This window comes from Scardinius erythrophthalmus, assembly GCF_964197995.2.
Source record: "Scardinius erythrophthalmus genome assembly, contig: HAP1_SCAFFOLD_566, whole genome shotgun sequence".
In the NCBI taxonomy this organism is placed as follows: domain Eukaryota; kingdom Metazoa; phylum Chordata; class Actinopteri; order Cypriniformes; family Leuciscidae; genus Scardinius; species Scardinius erythrophthalmus.
In genome coordinates, this window is record NW_028296053.1 from 15,856 (window position 1) to 29,958 (window position 14,103).

At 37.4% G+C, this 14,103-nt stretch overlaps 1 protein-coding gene across 1 annotated transcript; it reads right to left on the reverse strand.

Moving 5' to 3' along the window:
• Positions 1-425: 425 nt before the first annotated feature.
• Positions 426-13,091, reverse strand: LOC308686644 (uncharacterized protein). The gene is made up of 5 exons (XM_081395083.1): positions 13,013-13,091; positions 8,379-9,438; positions 7,357-7,512; positions 6,857-6,946; positions 426-2,027 (listed from the first exon to the last, which is right to left on the reverse strand). The coding sequence occupies exons 2-5, from the start codon at positions 9,420-9,422 to the stop codon at positions 1,719-1,721; spliced, it is 1,599 nt and encodes a 532-aa protein (XP_081251209.1). The 5' UTR covers positions 9,423-9,438; positions 13,013-13,091; the 3' UTR covers positions 426-1,718.
• Positions 13,092-14,103: the final 1,012 nt, after the last annotated feature.

A 14,103-nucleotide genomic window follows, 5' to 3' on the forward strand; every position in this document is an offset into this window, starting at 1 on the left:
AAGAGGAGAATCCCCTTAATGCTGGCCAAAATAATAAATTATACAACAATGGATGGGTTTTAGATCACCCTTGATATGCACTGAAAAAAAAATTCCATTGGATTTACTCAATTGAATTATGGACACTGGTTCCACATAATTTGTTTGTGTTCCCAGTATCCTACACATTCAAATAGTTTCTGTACAATAGTTTTGTGTTAATCACTTGTATTTTAATTAAGTAATGTGTACATGCTCTGTTTAAGTTAACCTAACATAATTCAATCATTTTAGCAGAACATTATTCTTTTAATTTAGATTGATGCCTGGATCATGTTAATTCTACACAATCTAATCAAGTTATCTTTACATAATTTTTTTATTACATTTTTAATGGTTTATGTGGTTACTTAAATGTGTTTTTGTACAAAACAATAAAAAAGCATTAATTTAAACCATTTATTGAACATTCATTCATTTCAATACAAAATTATGCATGTTAAAACGTACAAAAAGTACTGAATCTGATGTATGCAGTAACATTCTCTATTTTCTAGACTTATCTAATTTACGAAGACCATCAGATTCACATCATAGATAAGAATATAACATCTCATATTTCTGTGAAAACTGAATTTTGCACAATTCAAAGAGAACTTTGTTCTCTCAGACTCTCTTCAACACATTTAATGTGCAGACCTTGTGTAATGTTAACATCAAAACGGTCAGTCCAGAACTGAACAAAATTTGACGTCTTGAAATGACTATGAAATGACATCTTTTTAGAATCTCTTTGGTGATTAAATATCAACATGACTTAAACTAGTGTGTAAAAAAAGAAGAAAAAAAAACCTTCCTTTTCTACGCAATATGCATGCATGCCAATTTTAGATCGAAGACGTGAACTCTTCATAAGAAATGTTTTAACAAGATCATGAGTTATATCTCATACCTGCATTCATGAAACTGTGTCTTTATAAACAAATAGAACATTGAAGCACAAATAATTTGATTTCATGAAATAAAAAAAAAAACTGTCCTGACTCCACTTAAAAATTATGCAAGTAAAAAGTACAAGTACTGAATCTGATGGATGCAGTCTCTATTTTCTAGCTAGACATATAATCTCATTTACAAAGACCATCAGATTCATATCATAGATATATAAGAATATAACATCTCAAATTTCTGTGAAAACTAAATTTTGCACAATTCAAAGAGAACTTTGTTCTCTCAGACTCTCTTCAACACATTTAATGTGCAGACCTTGTGTAATGTAAACATCAAAACGGTCAGTCCAGAACTGAACAAAATTTTGACATCTTGAAATGACTATGAAATGACATCTTTTTAGAATCTCTTTGGTGATTAAATATCAAAATGACTTAAACTAGTGTGTAAAAAAAGAAGAAAAAAACCCTTCCTTTTCTACACAATATGCATGCATGCCCATTTTAGATCGAAGTGAACTCTTCATAAGAAATGTTTTAACAAGATCATGAACATGAGTTATATCTCATACCTGCATTCATGAAACTGTCTTTATAAACAAATAGAACATTGAAGCACAAATAATTTGATTTCCAGAAAAAAAAAAAAAAACTGTCCTCTGACTCCTCTGCACAACTTGAATGTGTAGAACTTGTGCTGAATGTGTAGAAACCTCAAAACTGTAAGTGCCTAAGAAAGGCAGTACTCAGAACTGTTAGTTCATGCATCCTGTGAAAAAGCAGTACATCTCACAGGTGAAGTTTGGATTTGAAGTTTTGGGCCTTGATAGAGAGCTCACCCCCATCCAACTCCATGATGATTTTTTGCAAAATCTCAAAAGTGTAGCGCAACGTTGTGGGGTACTTCAGGTTAAGAGAATAAATTAGACCAAACAACATTGTAGTTGCAAAAGCCACATTCTCAAGGTCCTGAAGCACAATGACACCCTCAAGGACAATTCCCACATCTCGGGGTTCATTCTCAGCAATGTGCTTTATCACGAAGATCCCCATGGTGGTCTTCTCAATGGCACTGTGAAACAGATCCTCATCCATGTCCTGAAGAAAGTATTAAAAGATTAGATGGGTATATAATTAAAACACTAACACGAACCATAAGGGATAAAGCCATAAGGCTTTTAGAGTTTTTACTGGGCAAGTGCATTTTTAATAATTTGCAGTACATAAACACTAATCTAATAGCCTCTGTGCACAAGGGTAGTGATGAACTTTCGCTGTCGCCAGAAGTCGGCATATCTGTTTCCGGTTTACTTGCGCGTCACCCAAAATGTCTATTTTGTGCAGCGAAATTGAAGCTCAAATGGCTGTTAGCGACTTGAAGCAGAGCAAAGTGGCACACAGTAGTGCTCCTTACGTACCCATGTTATCAGGTTAGATCACACTGCACGCGGTTGCAGTCCGTTGATCCACTCAAGGTGCATACAGGCAAATACAGTATACAGCAGTGCAGTGATCGTTTCCGCACCGAGTCTATTTTTGCTGTGCTGGAAATGCTGAATTAAAGTGACAGTGCAAGTTTCGTGGTCAAAATGAACAAAGATTGACCTGAAAATGTGGTAATTTCACCATAAATGCGTTTAATTAAATAAAATGTAGTTATCTTACCAAAAATGCATTTAATTATATACTACTATTTTTCAGTCATCTTTTTACTTTTAGAAGACCTGGGTAAAGCAAGTAAAACTACAATTTGCTTTAACAAGGCGACATAATGAACAACACTCGTCTTATTCGTGGAGGTGGAAAAACATTCTTTGTGACATGCAAGATTTATTTTATTAAAATTTAAATGCAAAAGAAAAGGCTGTTTTTGTCAATTTTAAGTTAAATATTTGACCACTTGCTTGAGAAACTTAATGTAAGTAATGCATGGAATAATAGCCCTACGTTGTTTAAATTGTGTTTAAACCATAGACTGTAAAAAAATATGGACGTAGTGTCCGTGACGTCACCCGTAGGTTTCTGAAGAGCATTTTTGAAGCCTAAAGTGGGTAAAGCCAATTAAAAGTTCCTGTTTTTGCCCTTCGAAATATTATAATAGTTAAAATACAAGGCTACAAGTGAGACTGTGTATTACTTCGAGAGTGTTTGTGTATGACAGTGATTATGACAGTGATATATGTGCATACATGTCAGTCACTCTTTCATGGTCCGTCAGCACGGCATCGCTCAAGTCGTTCAAGTTCGTAGAGAACTTATTCAGTCCATTTTAAATTCTGATTTTGGCCGCCTCTCAAATGGGTTAAACCGTTAAACCATAGATATATTGCCTATGAAGTTCAAGTAAATTGTTGCAAGCACAGATAGTATGTACGCTACATATTACGAAATAACGAGATATGTTGAAATAATTAGGCTAATTATTAATTATCATTATTAAAAATAATACATCTATAAGAATATATCTATGCTGAATGTTGCTTGTTCAATTGAATAAAATGAATACTTTAATTGTGATAATTAAAATAATTGATTATTAAATAGTAAGTGTCCTATGTTTGCTCATTTATTAATACTATTTGTATATCTAGCACCCCCTCAGCACCTGCGTTAAAAAAATTATCTGGCGCCGCCCCTGGTTATAACGGCCCACGTATTAAAAAATGGTCAGGTTTAAATCGGGCTTGGGTTCATAATTACAGTTAATGTGTTGGGCCGGGCGTGTGGTGGTAGTCAGATACCCATGCCATTAAAATTACTTATTTTCGTCTGTGTATAGGACCTGCAGCTATAGCTGCCTATATACCTTCGCAGGTTCTACCATGCCGGTGACGTCATCGGAATTGCCAGCGTTCTTATACTAACAAACGCAATTTTTGTGTTGCTTAAAAAAAAAAAAGAGCTATATTGATATTTTTAATTCAATTTTTTTTATAATTTACTTTTAATTGTCATAAACAAACGTTATCAACGTTGATTATTTCAGTTCAGTTCATCTTTAACTCACTTCCGTGTTGGTTTCAAGAAAGAGACGGGGAGTTTGCCGCTTGGTTTAAACGTGTATGCGGCAGTGTTTCCCCTACAATGTATTAAGCAGCGGCGCAGCGCCGCCGCTGGATTTTCAGCGCCGCTGCAAAATCTTCACATGATCAGTAATATCACAACATTGGTAATGCGATGGCTCTGAATCCACTTGTTGACAAGAAAGTAGTCCGACGAGGATCGATAGCTATTGTGTTTTTTCCAGTCGGGCTACCAAAATGCATAGACGGCCTGCCCGAAGGGCTATAGAGCTGGTAAGTCCCGCCCCTTCCGCTAACCCCGCTGGACCTCTAGGTTGAAAAATTGTCAATGCAAGTGAATGGGAGAAAATAATTATTTTCTGATCCCGTTTGAATTGTGCCATGAATTGAACATATGTTGTCTGTGAATTTTTTATATAACTTTCCGTGTAAAGAATGCTATAATTTAGCGGGTAGAAGTTTGATACGGTTAGACTTTGTGTGAGAGCACTTTGTGGACTACAACTCTCGCTGCTTTCAACGCGTTTGAAACGTCAACACCACTAGCACACGGACACTAGCTCACGGATCCTGCTAAACATGGCTGTGTCTTTGATGCACTTCATCGCCTTCTTTCAGGGAGAGAACAAAATCGTTGAGGTTGGTGAAAACCACGGGTAAGTCAACTTTATGGGGTGACGTCACATATGCGACATGTAGTCTTTCTCGTTATGTCTTTTCCACAACTGCTAGCCGAAGAATCATACCACATACTGTCAAACTCGTAACATGAAATGTTATATAAAAAATTCACAGACAACATATGTTCAATTCATGGCACAATTCAAACGGGATCAGAAAATAATTATTTTCTCCCATTCACTTGCATTGACGGTTTTTCAACTTTGAGGTCCAGCGGTGTTTTACGGAAGGGGCGGGACTTACCAGCTCTATATGAAATAATGTTCGCGCTTCAGTCTTGTAATCAGATTCAGCGCGGTCTTCAATCCGCAGCGGCGCTGAGCACGCAGAGAGCACTTCAGAAACAGAGGGTGTGTGTTTGTTTGTGTGTGTGTGTTCATCTGAGTCTCATTGGTCTGTCATTGCTCATCAATGTCAGAATATTTTGATATGACCAATCAAATCAAAGTAGGCGGGCTTTATGTTCAAAGAAGCTGCTGTGCTGAGCGTGAATTTGAGCAGAGCGATCAACTGACGATTCAGGTTACGGTCAATTGCGAGATAAGATGTAAGTAACGTTAGCTAACTAAACATTTCATATATGACAGCTTTTTTAGGTCATAAATGTGAAACGAATGACAAAAATAATAAGGCAAACGAATATACTTTTGTCGAATTTCGCCATTTTGAACTGTAGGAAACAATCGACTACTCGAGCGTCCATTAACCATAAATTAATTAAAAATGGTGAACGTCACCAACAGACACCACACGTCAAATTTGTGGAAGTATTTCATCAAGGATGACAAAAATATTGTAATTGGCCCACTCTTCAAGAGGCCGTTCACATATTGCGTCTAAAAACGTGGCCGTGCCGCTGTCTCCTACAAGCGCTTGCGCTCCGCTCCCATGGCGTCTGTCATTGCTATGCAACCATGAACTGCGCTCTCCATGATGACGACGAATAAGTATCAGCAAAAGATTAATTGATTTCTAGCCCTTGCATTAGCTTTACTACTAAATATATTTCTTGAGATGAGAAGGAAAAACCCGCCTGGAAAAAAAAGCGCACCACGTTGCTTCCATTATGAGCGCACTCACCGCGCGCCTACATTTGAAATAACGACCTTGAGCGCGAAAAAGACGCGATTTGTGAACGGCCCCTAGAAGCAGACGTCTGAAATGAAAGACAAGAACGGCTATTTATTTGGCTTTAGACTGTTACATGAAAATTTAAAAATGAAATGTCATAATTATAATGTTTTGAGAGTTTACTTATGTAATTGTTGCATTAGGCTATGAATTAATAAATGTTTATTGATAAGATCTAGCTATTTCATGTCTTTTTATTTACAGTAGCATGAACCACGAGTAGTCGAGTAACTCGAGTATTGTTTTGATAAGAAATCGCCTAGCAGAAATCAGTAGTCGTGCAACCCCTAATGTGTACAAAGAGAATCGCAATGCTGACAAAACTTTTTTTTTATAAATAAAAGTTGCAGCATAACTTCTGGATTTTAAATAAAATAAATAGTAAGTATGTGTTTGTGTAGGCTACTACAGCCGCGTATCAGTTATTCACTGCAAACGCAGCATGTGTGAAAGCACTTGCGTGCTGCTCCTGCACCGCACACACACTGCAAACGGAGTATGTGTGAAACGGGCATTAGATCCACCTACAGTTCTTAGAAACTTTTTCTTGTACAACAGCAGCACTCATCTTGTTTGTTTATAGTTGATGCGGATGAAGACAGTTGTAAACCAGAAACTGATATGCCGACTTTTGACAATTGCGGAAGTTCGTCACTACTCTTGTGCACATAGCCTATACAGATGGTTTCAAAACAGTTTTACAGTGATAACAGGAAATGAATGCAACATAGATTGTTTTGGCTGTACGGCATACACATATTACATGTTTAATCTATAGGCATGCACGTTTGAATGCGTATACGGGTGGGCGTGTAGTCTTTCTTTACAAAGTGACATTGCCAATTACTTGTCTAGTAGGGCTAATCGTTTTTTAATATGTGGTCGATTCAAAATCGATTCTCAAACGCCACAAATCGATTTTTTTCCATATTTATCAATTACCCAAAAGCCAGAATTAGTTTTCCTCCACTGTTCATAGCATACCTGCCAACCTAGAAATTATTTTTTGCGTACGGGGTGGGGGGGTTGAGGACGACTGCGACGTTAAAACTAGAACAAACAAGTTCAGTCTATGCAGCTATAACCACTTACCACATACTCCTGCATAAGATCTTTAGGGTCCTCATTAAGATAGATGCAGAGTCCTCTGATGGCAAGTTCTCGTGATGCATCAATGTCATCCTTAAAAAGAAGTCAGAGCAGAAATGGAAAAAGGTCAGCTATAGACACTACTCAACACTAACAAATAAAGCTAAATGGGTCTCATTCACTAAGAATTTTATAGAAAATTTTAATGAAATATTTCTGCCTCATCTCTAACATTTGATATCAGCCTGATCTGTTTGACATAGGGTGTTGCATTGATCTGTAAACTACAATGAGTGTCAGGATTCAAGAATCAATTGTTTCATCTCAAATAGTGTCAGTGCACAACAACCGTCACTGCAACGTGTAGACTTGACATGTTTCATGTCTACTACATGACAAGAATTCATAGTCAAAATCATAATCAGACACAGTGACTATAGTAGACAAAAACATTGCGAACCCAGCACACGAAAAAAACACCTTTAACTATCTGTTGTTCTTACTTGGATTACAGCTGACATCATTTCTTTCAGCATTCTGCCTTGCTGTCCTGGACGCCTTTCAAAAACCTTCAGGAAATTTGCATAGTGAAGGTCAAGCTGAGATAGAAATTTTGACTGTAGAGGAATGGTCGTGATTCTTTTAAACTCTGTATTCACCTGAAAGTAGAAAATTAACATGAAAGCACTTTCAACAATAAGCTATGCCTCATTACAATAAATATTCACCAAGTAGTAAACACTAGGGCTGGGCAAAAAAATAGATTTTTCGATTAATCATTTTTTTTAAATGTGGTCGATTCAAAATCGATTCTCAAACGCCACAAATAAAATTTTTTCCACATTTATTTATCTATTACCCAAAAGCCAGTATTAGTTTTCCTCCACTGTTCATAGGCTTGCAAACTCCATTTTATAGCTAATGCTGTGAGATTTTGTTTGTTTTATCTTAATCATACAATAACCTCAACTAGTGCTGCACATTTAAAGTCCCCGTGAACCGGAAGTTGCAAACGACTTTTCTCCAGTGTTATGACGTATTTCCCAGTGAAAAGGAATATTGAACAGAGGGCAGGGTTTTACTCTAAGCGCTCCTCCTCTCCATGTCTGCTCATAGCAGACTAAAGCCTCTGTTAACGGTTTGAGGGGAGTGGTTAAGCGTTGCCCAAACCAATTCCTCAAACCTACGTCATCAGAGAAGGTCCTCCAATGCAGAGGGGAGGGGCATTTTCAGATTTTGATTAAAGATTACCATGGTAAAAAATTTTTTTTTAAAATATTTTCTTGCACGGATTAATTGTTCACCACAAGACTAGTAATATGCGCTAACAAAGTAAATAGGGTCAATTTTGATTTCATGGGTACTTTAATCATATCGCAATCGCGATGTCAAGCCTATGCAATTATATGACGTGAATGTCCTGTGTGAATCAAAATCGAATCGAACTGATAGCTTGCGAATCGAAATCAAATCGAATTGTAAAATCTGAATCGATACCCAGCCCTAGTAAACCCCCGTCACAAACCTCAGTCACATCAAAGAGAGCTGGCCATCTTGTTAGGAAGTCGCTGATCATAGGAGCACAACGAAGAACTTCACGTCTTCTTAGTGCAAATGTTCGCTGCATTTTAGTCTTAATAGTCTCTCTGTTGTTTCTTGTTTTAACATCAGAAAGGAGCTCTACTCTGGCAGTCTCTAGCGTTTGGTCATTCTCTCCAATGGGGTAGGACGGGCAGTAGTCCACTTCACCTCTCCTGGGTTTCTTGACATTGTAGGCAGGACTTTGTTTTCCATCTGGCTTGTTTTTTAACTCATTTACAGTAACTTCAGGACAACCAATTTTTCTGAGATGTGTGCGATAGTTTGAAAGTTTGTATTTTAGACTCACTTTCCAGCCTCCATAGCCAGTGTCTGAGCCCCTCTCTGCTAAACATGGATGCCTCTTCGTGAGTGCATCTGCGACTTGTTCAAACTCCCTGTCTGTGACATAGAGTTTGTATTGAACAATTTTTTGGATCAACCCCTCGAGTATGTCAGACTTGAGTTTAATATCAGGGATAAGTAGTGTTCCTTTTTCTCTAAAGACACCATTGGCCTGTTCAAGTTTATATTCTGCATCATAGGAGAAATGTGGAATGCTAAATGTATCAGGCCAAGATGATCGTGTGGTGGACTCTGGAGAGGAGAGGATGATAGTAGTGGAAGAACAGGATGAGGGAAGTTCAGAATGTCCTGGAGCAGAAGTATCGGAAGAACAGGATGAGGGAAGTTCAGCATGTCCTGGAGCAGAATTTGAAGTGTTCATTGTGCCAGACAGAGGTGTGAGGGAGTCAGTCAAGTGTATTATCTTGATTGTGTCTTTGTTTTTTATTTCATTAACTGAAGTTAAGTTCATAAACTGGTCCTCAAAAAGTGTGTCCATGAACTGCAGGCGAAAGGCACTTTGAAGTTTACACTGACTCCTTACCACATCCTCCAGTTCAGTCAATGTCTCAGGCAAGCCAGTTGGAAAAACAACTCTCTGGCAGCTGTCCTTGCCTAAAATTACTCTTAGTACAGATGTCGTCATTGTCCAATGTCTTTGTCTGTATAAAGAGAAAAACAAACAAATGGTGAACACATAAAATAATTGTGGGCAAACCAAAAAAAATCATGTTGATGGTGAAACAAGTTTGGCCACAATATTCTTTTCAACATTTTTTATATATAGGAACTAAAGGAAACAGAATCATAAAACAAGGGTCCACATGACAGAACATAAACCTGACAATAAGCTTGTTGGGCTTTTGTTTGTCTAACAGTTCCGATCCTTGAATCTGACTATTTCACCAGTATCAGCACTGCTTGTTCTATACAAGCAATTAGTTTTAGTTAGTACAGGTTACATCTGCGTTTGGCACGTGAGCAGCACGTATTTTTTTCAGCGTGCATGTTAATCAATGAGTGCATTCAGAGCGCGAGCAGGAGTCGCGTTTGCTGCTGTAGTGATGTAGTTGCAGTCGGTGTGAACCGGCCGTTAGGCTATTTTTTTTTTTGCACTCATACGGAAAAAAACGAGCCTATCGCGCCGACCCCAGGGGGTTAACTGAAACTAATTTGTTTAAAAAGTAGGCTATTGCCGGTAACAAGGCAGGTTTGCATAAACTCAAAATGTATCCTGATTCCTACCGCATTTATCTTATTTTTTAGTCTAACGAGCATCTGGTTTGGCAATGCAGAAATGGACTGTCGTGCTTAGTTTTTTCTTCTTCCAATTAATATGAATTAGAAACTATCTAAAAAAAAAAAAACGACAAGAACATGTTCAATTAACAGTTTGATGACAAATTGATGAAATTGCCTCACTTTCTGTCACTGTGAGAATGTGCTTTTTTCCCCGAACGATATTCTTTTGCTCCTTGATTTTCGAATGGCATTTTTGGCAGAAATTCATATCCCTATTTATCATCCATTGTCTCACAATATATAAATATATATATAGATTTATTTAGTTTTTAAATATATTTTTAGGTTTCGATTTCTTACCTTTACCACAGACAAATCTCTTCAGTGTTACCATCTGCACACGTCCAACCAAATAGTCAGCCAAGGGGTATTCATCAGTTAATTCACTGACTTCTACAAGACTAAGTGCTTGCGTAGGGGACTGACTTAGCTCGTAAGCTCTGTAATGTTCTCGATACCACCCACACAGCTCTTTTAAAATGAAGAACAACTTCTGATGCAAAACACAAATTTGTTCAATTTGACCAAATTCAGGTAATCCGCCTTCAGATCCATGAACTACAATCATTCCTGTCCTGTAGTTGATACCCTTGCTCCAAACGTTTTTTGTGATATGGATTTCAGAAAGATGAGGATATCTGTGCCTTACAACCTGAGCTATTTCGTCCTTCAAAATATGCACTGGGACTGCAGATGCGCTTGACACATCTAGCTCTGACTTATCAAGACTTGGCAATGTCAGCTGGTACCCAATCATTAGCTGATGTTTTGTAGCCAGGGAGAGTGGGACATTTTTAAAACAACTGGTATGTCTAATGACTCGTTTAAAGAAGCTGTGCTTTGCTTCAAACCTGATTGTCCAATATCCCACAAGAGGACCAAACAGCCTGATTATTTGCGGGTAATGCTCCAAGTAGTGGTGTTTGGGCAGCAATCTCTCTTCAGAAAATAACTCTTTATATCTTTGTCTGTGCTCCGATATTTTACATTCTAGGTATGCAATGGACTCGTCATTGTGAACTGGGGCAACAACGAGTTCTACAATATCTTTCAATTCCAAGAGAATCTGCCATGCAGGCTCATGTTCAGGAATCTGAGGACCAATTATAAATGGAAGCAAACGTAACAAGCTCCAGTTCTCATGAGCATTACCTCCTATTGTTTTTCTGCTTGAGAGATGTTGAGGCAAAACATGTGGCTTATTAGTCTTATCAGTCCACTTGTATGGGAAATCTAAAATTAATTTGTTGATTTCATTTAAAGTAATGTACTTCTTTGATATTATCAATGTGAGACACTTTGCAAGCTCAACAGGTACAATACCCTCAAAAATATCATGGGCAATGTCTGGAGGGTATCCAGTTAGAACATCAAAATGTGAAAGAGCTTTAGTTAGAGGGCAAGCTTTTTTCACTCCAAAACAACTAGTACTATTATCTTCAGCTGACCTCACGTGAGCAATGTGGAGATCTTTTGTTCTGAGGCTGAAAGCACCTGTTCTTACCTCTTTTGACTGAATGTCTAGTTTGCTTGCAGTACAAAATCGACAAATATAATGCCCTGAAAAACTTTCATTAAAGCCTGCTAAAGCATGAGCTCCTAAATTGTCTGCAGCAACAAGGATAACTGTACCCTTCAGTGATTTACCTAGCTGTGGTATAAAAATTCCATTTTCTTCCAAGGATTTGAGGTCTTTTAGGAGTGGTTCTAACACTGTGTTATAGCCATATGTTTTGACATCATCAGTTTTACATAGTAGGGCCAAGTATATGGAGGACAATGATGAATTGGACCCAGGAGGTAGGTTACTCAGCACCCAATAGACTGCACAAAGCTTGTGTTTTTTGCGGGATGTCCCCAGGGGGTTGCAGAGCTCAAAATCATCAATATATAAACCCACAAACAGTCTTAAGTCCTGTCCTGACAAGAAGCTATTTTGCTTAAAATGAAGACCATCTCTAAAAGACCGATATAGACCTTCCGCCTCAGTTTCTTGTGTTTTCAGATCCTGTGATATGTTGTCTAAAATATCTTTCCTATTTAACAGAACTTGTAGGGAATCAAGAATAGGAATGTACTGAAAAGTCTTTTTGTTTTTAGCATCTAGGATATACTCAACTGGATCAACTACATTAAAGTTAGCCTTATAATACTGCCTACGCTGATAAGCAGAACTAAGGGAGCCACCTTTTTGTATAGCTTTGTGAATAGGGTTAACTGTGCACAGTGTAGTAGCTATTTCACTCAGGACAGATTTCTCAACTTGAAGATTATGCTTCTGAAAAGCATCACAAAGAACATCCGTATTAAGAGGAATTGATAAAGTGCTATTTAGATTGTAAAGCTCTTGTAAAAATTCATCAATTTGTGAACTTGGTACATGGGACAAATGTTCAAGCTTTAACAACGCTGCTGCAAAATTGTGTTTGATTATATTTGGTAGGTCCTTTGTGGAACAGACATCAGAAGCAGAATCTATATCATGACATGCCTCTACCTCATCATCCTCTTCAACATCTGATTCCTGTGAAACTACTGTGGTAGTAGTTACTATCCCAGGTTTAAAATCTTTAAGTGAAAAAGAATTATGTTTTCTGTTTTTATGAGATTTAAACGTACCACAGATGTTTGTTTTAAAGTTACAATGTAAAAACATGCACGTTATCAATTCATTTTTTTTCAAATGTGCATTAATATGAGCCCAATAATCTTTCTCGGAGTACAGGTCTCCACAATTACATATATGGCAATTAAATATGCTATTTTTAGACTGTCTCTGCCTAGTTTGAGTCACATGGAATCTATTCAAATGAATCTTAAGAGCATTCCACGTTCTAAACGAGCATGGGCAGTTTAAATATACACATGGAAAACAACTATTACGTCCAAAATGTCTATGTTTCAGCCTATAATGCTGCAATAGTTTCAACCTACTTGTTACAACTACTGAACAGGCCTTGCAAGTCCACATGTACAGCAAATGTTACTGAAAAGAGAGAAATACAAACAATTAGTCATGAATAAAAACAATAATAAAATTATATAATCATAAGATATGACAAAAACATATTAAACTAGGTGAGTGTATTATTGACCGTTTGCAAAGACCCGCCCCCCTTAGTTACTGTCCGACAAGCTAACTTACGCCGTTCTCACGCCACACCATGTTCTCACGCAGTGAAAAATACATCGCGGCACGCTGACAGACAGGACAGACCAGGTTACTTTTCAGTTACGTTTGATATTAAACATATTAAACAAAGTCTCACCTTTCAAATTTGGTCACTTTTTAAAGAAATTTAAACAATAAATACCGTTTTGTGGCTCTTTAATGTGTCGTGACAGATCGCTGTATAGAGCATCAGTTAAGCTGCTCGTGAACCGATCATCTCTTCTTTCTAGTTAATTTATAGCCTCAAATAAACATGAACAAACATAATGAATGTTGTTTTAACCACGGAAAGGCGTCAGTACACTCCGTTTTACAAGTTCAAATCCTCCTATGTTAATCTACTAGCTGCTAACTCTCCTGACTGCTTTGTCAGACAAAATGGCGGATGGCGAAGTATGATTGGTCAGATCACCTGTCAATCAAGCTCCCTGCGAAAGGTCAATTCAGCAATTCTTGAATAAATCTGACAGTAATTTTATAAAATCTTCACATGTTAATAATAAAATACAAATTACTACATGTATACTTATGAAATACATTAAAGAAAAACAATTTAAGTTATATTGCTGTTTGCAATGTGCCCATGGAGTCACAGTGCGCATTGAAAAGTATGAAAAATACACATCCTAGTGTATATCTATCCAACAGTTTACAGATTATTTGTTTCTTTACAGTTTTAAATTCCAGTTATTCTGCTTATGATGCCAATTAAAGTATTAGTGCTAGTGTGATGGACTGAAAATCTGAACGAGGCCTAACAGACACCGGTAGCAGTGACGACATCGTTTAGAAACCGTGCTACACTTCAGCAAGACGAAGTAATTTTATGCAGATCCACAGCCCTTTATATACA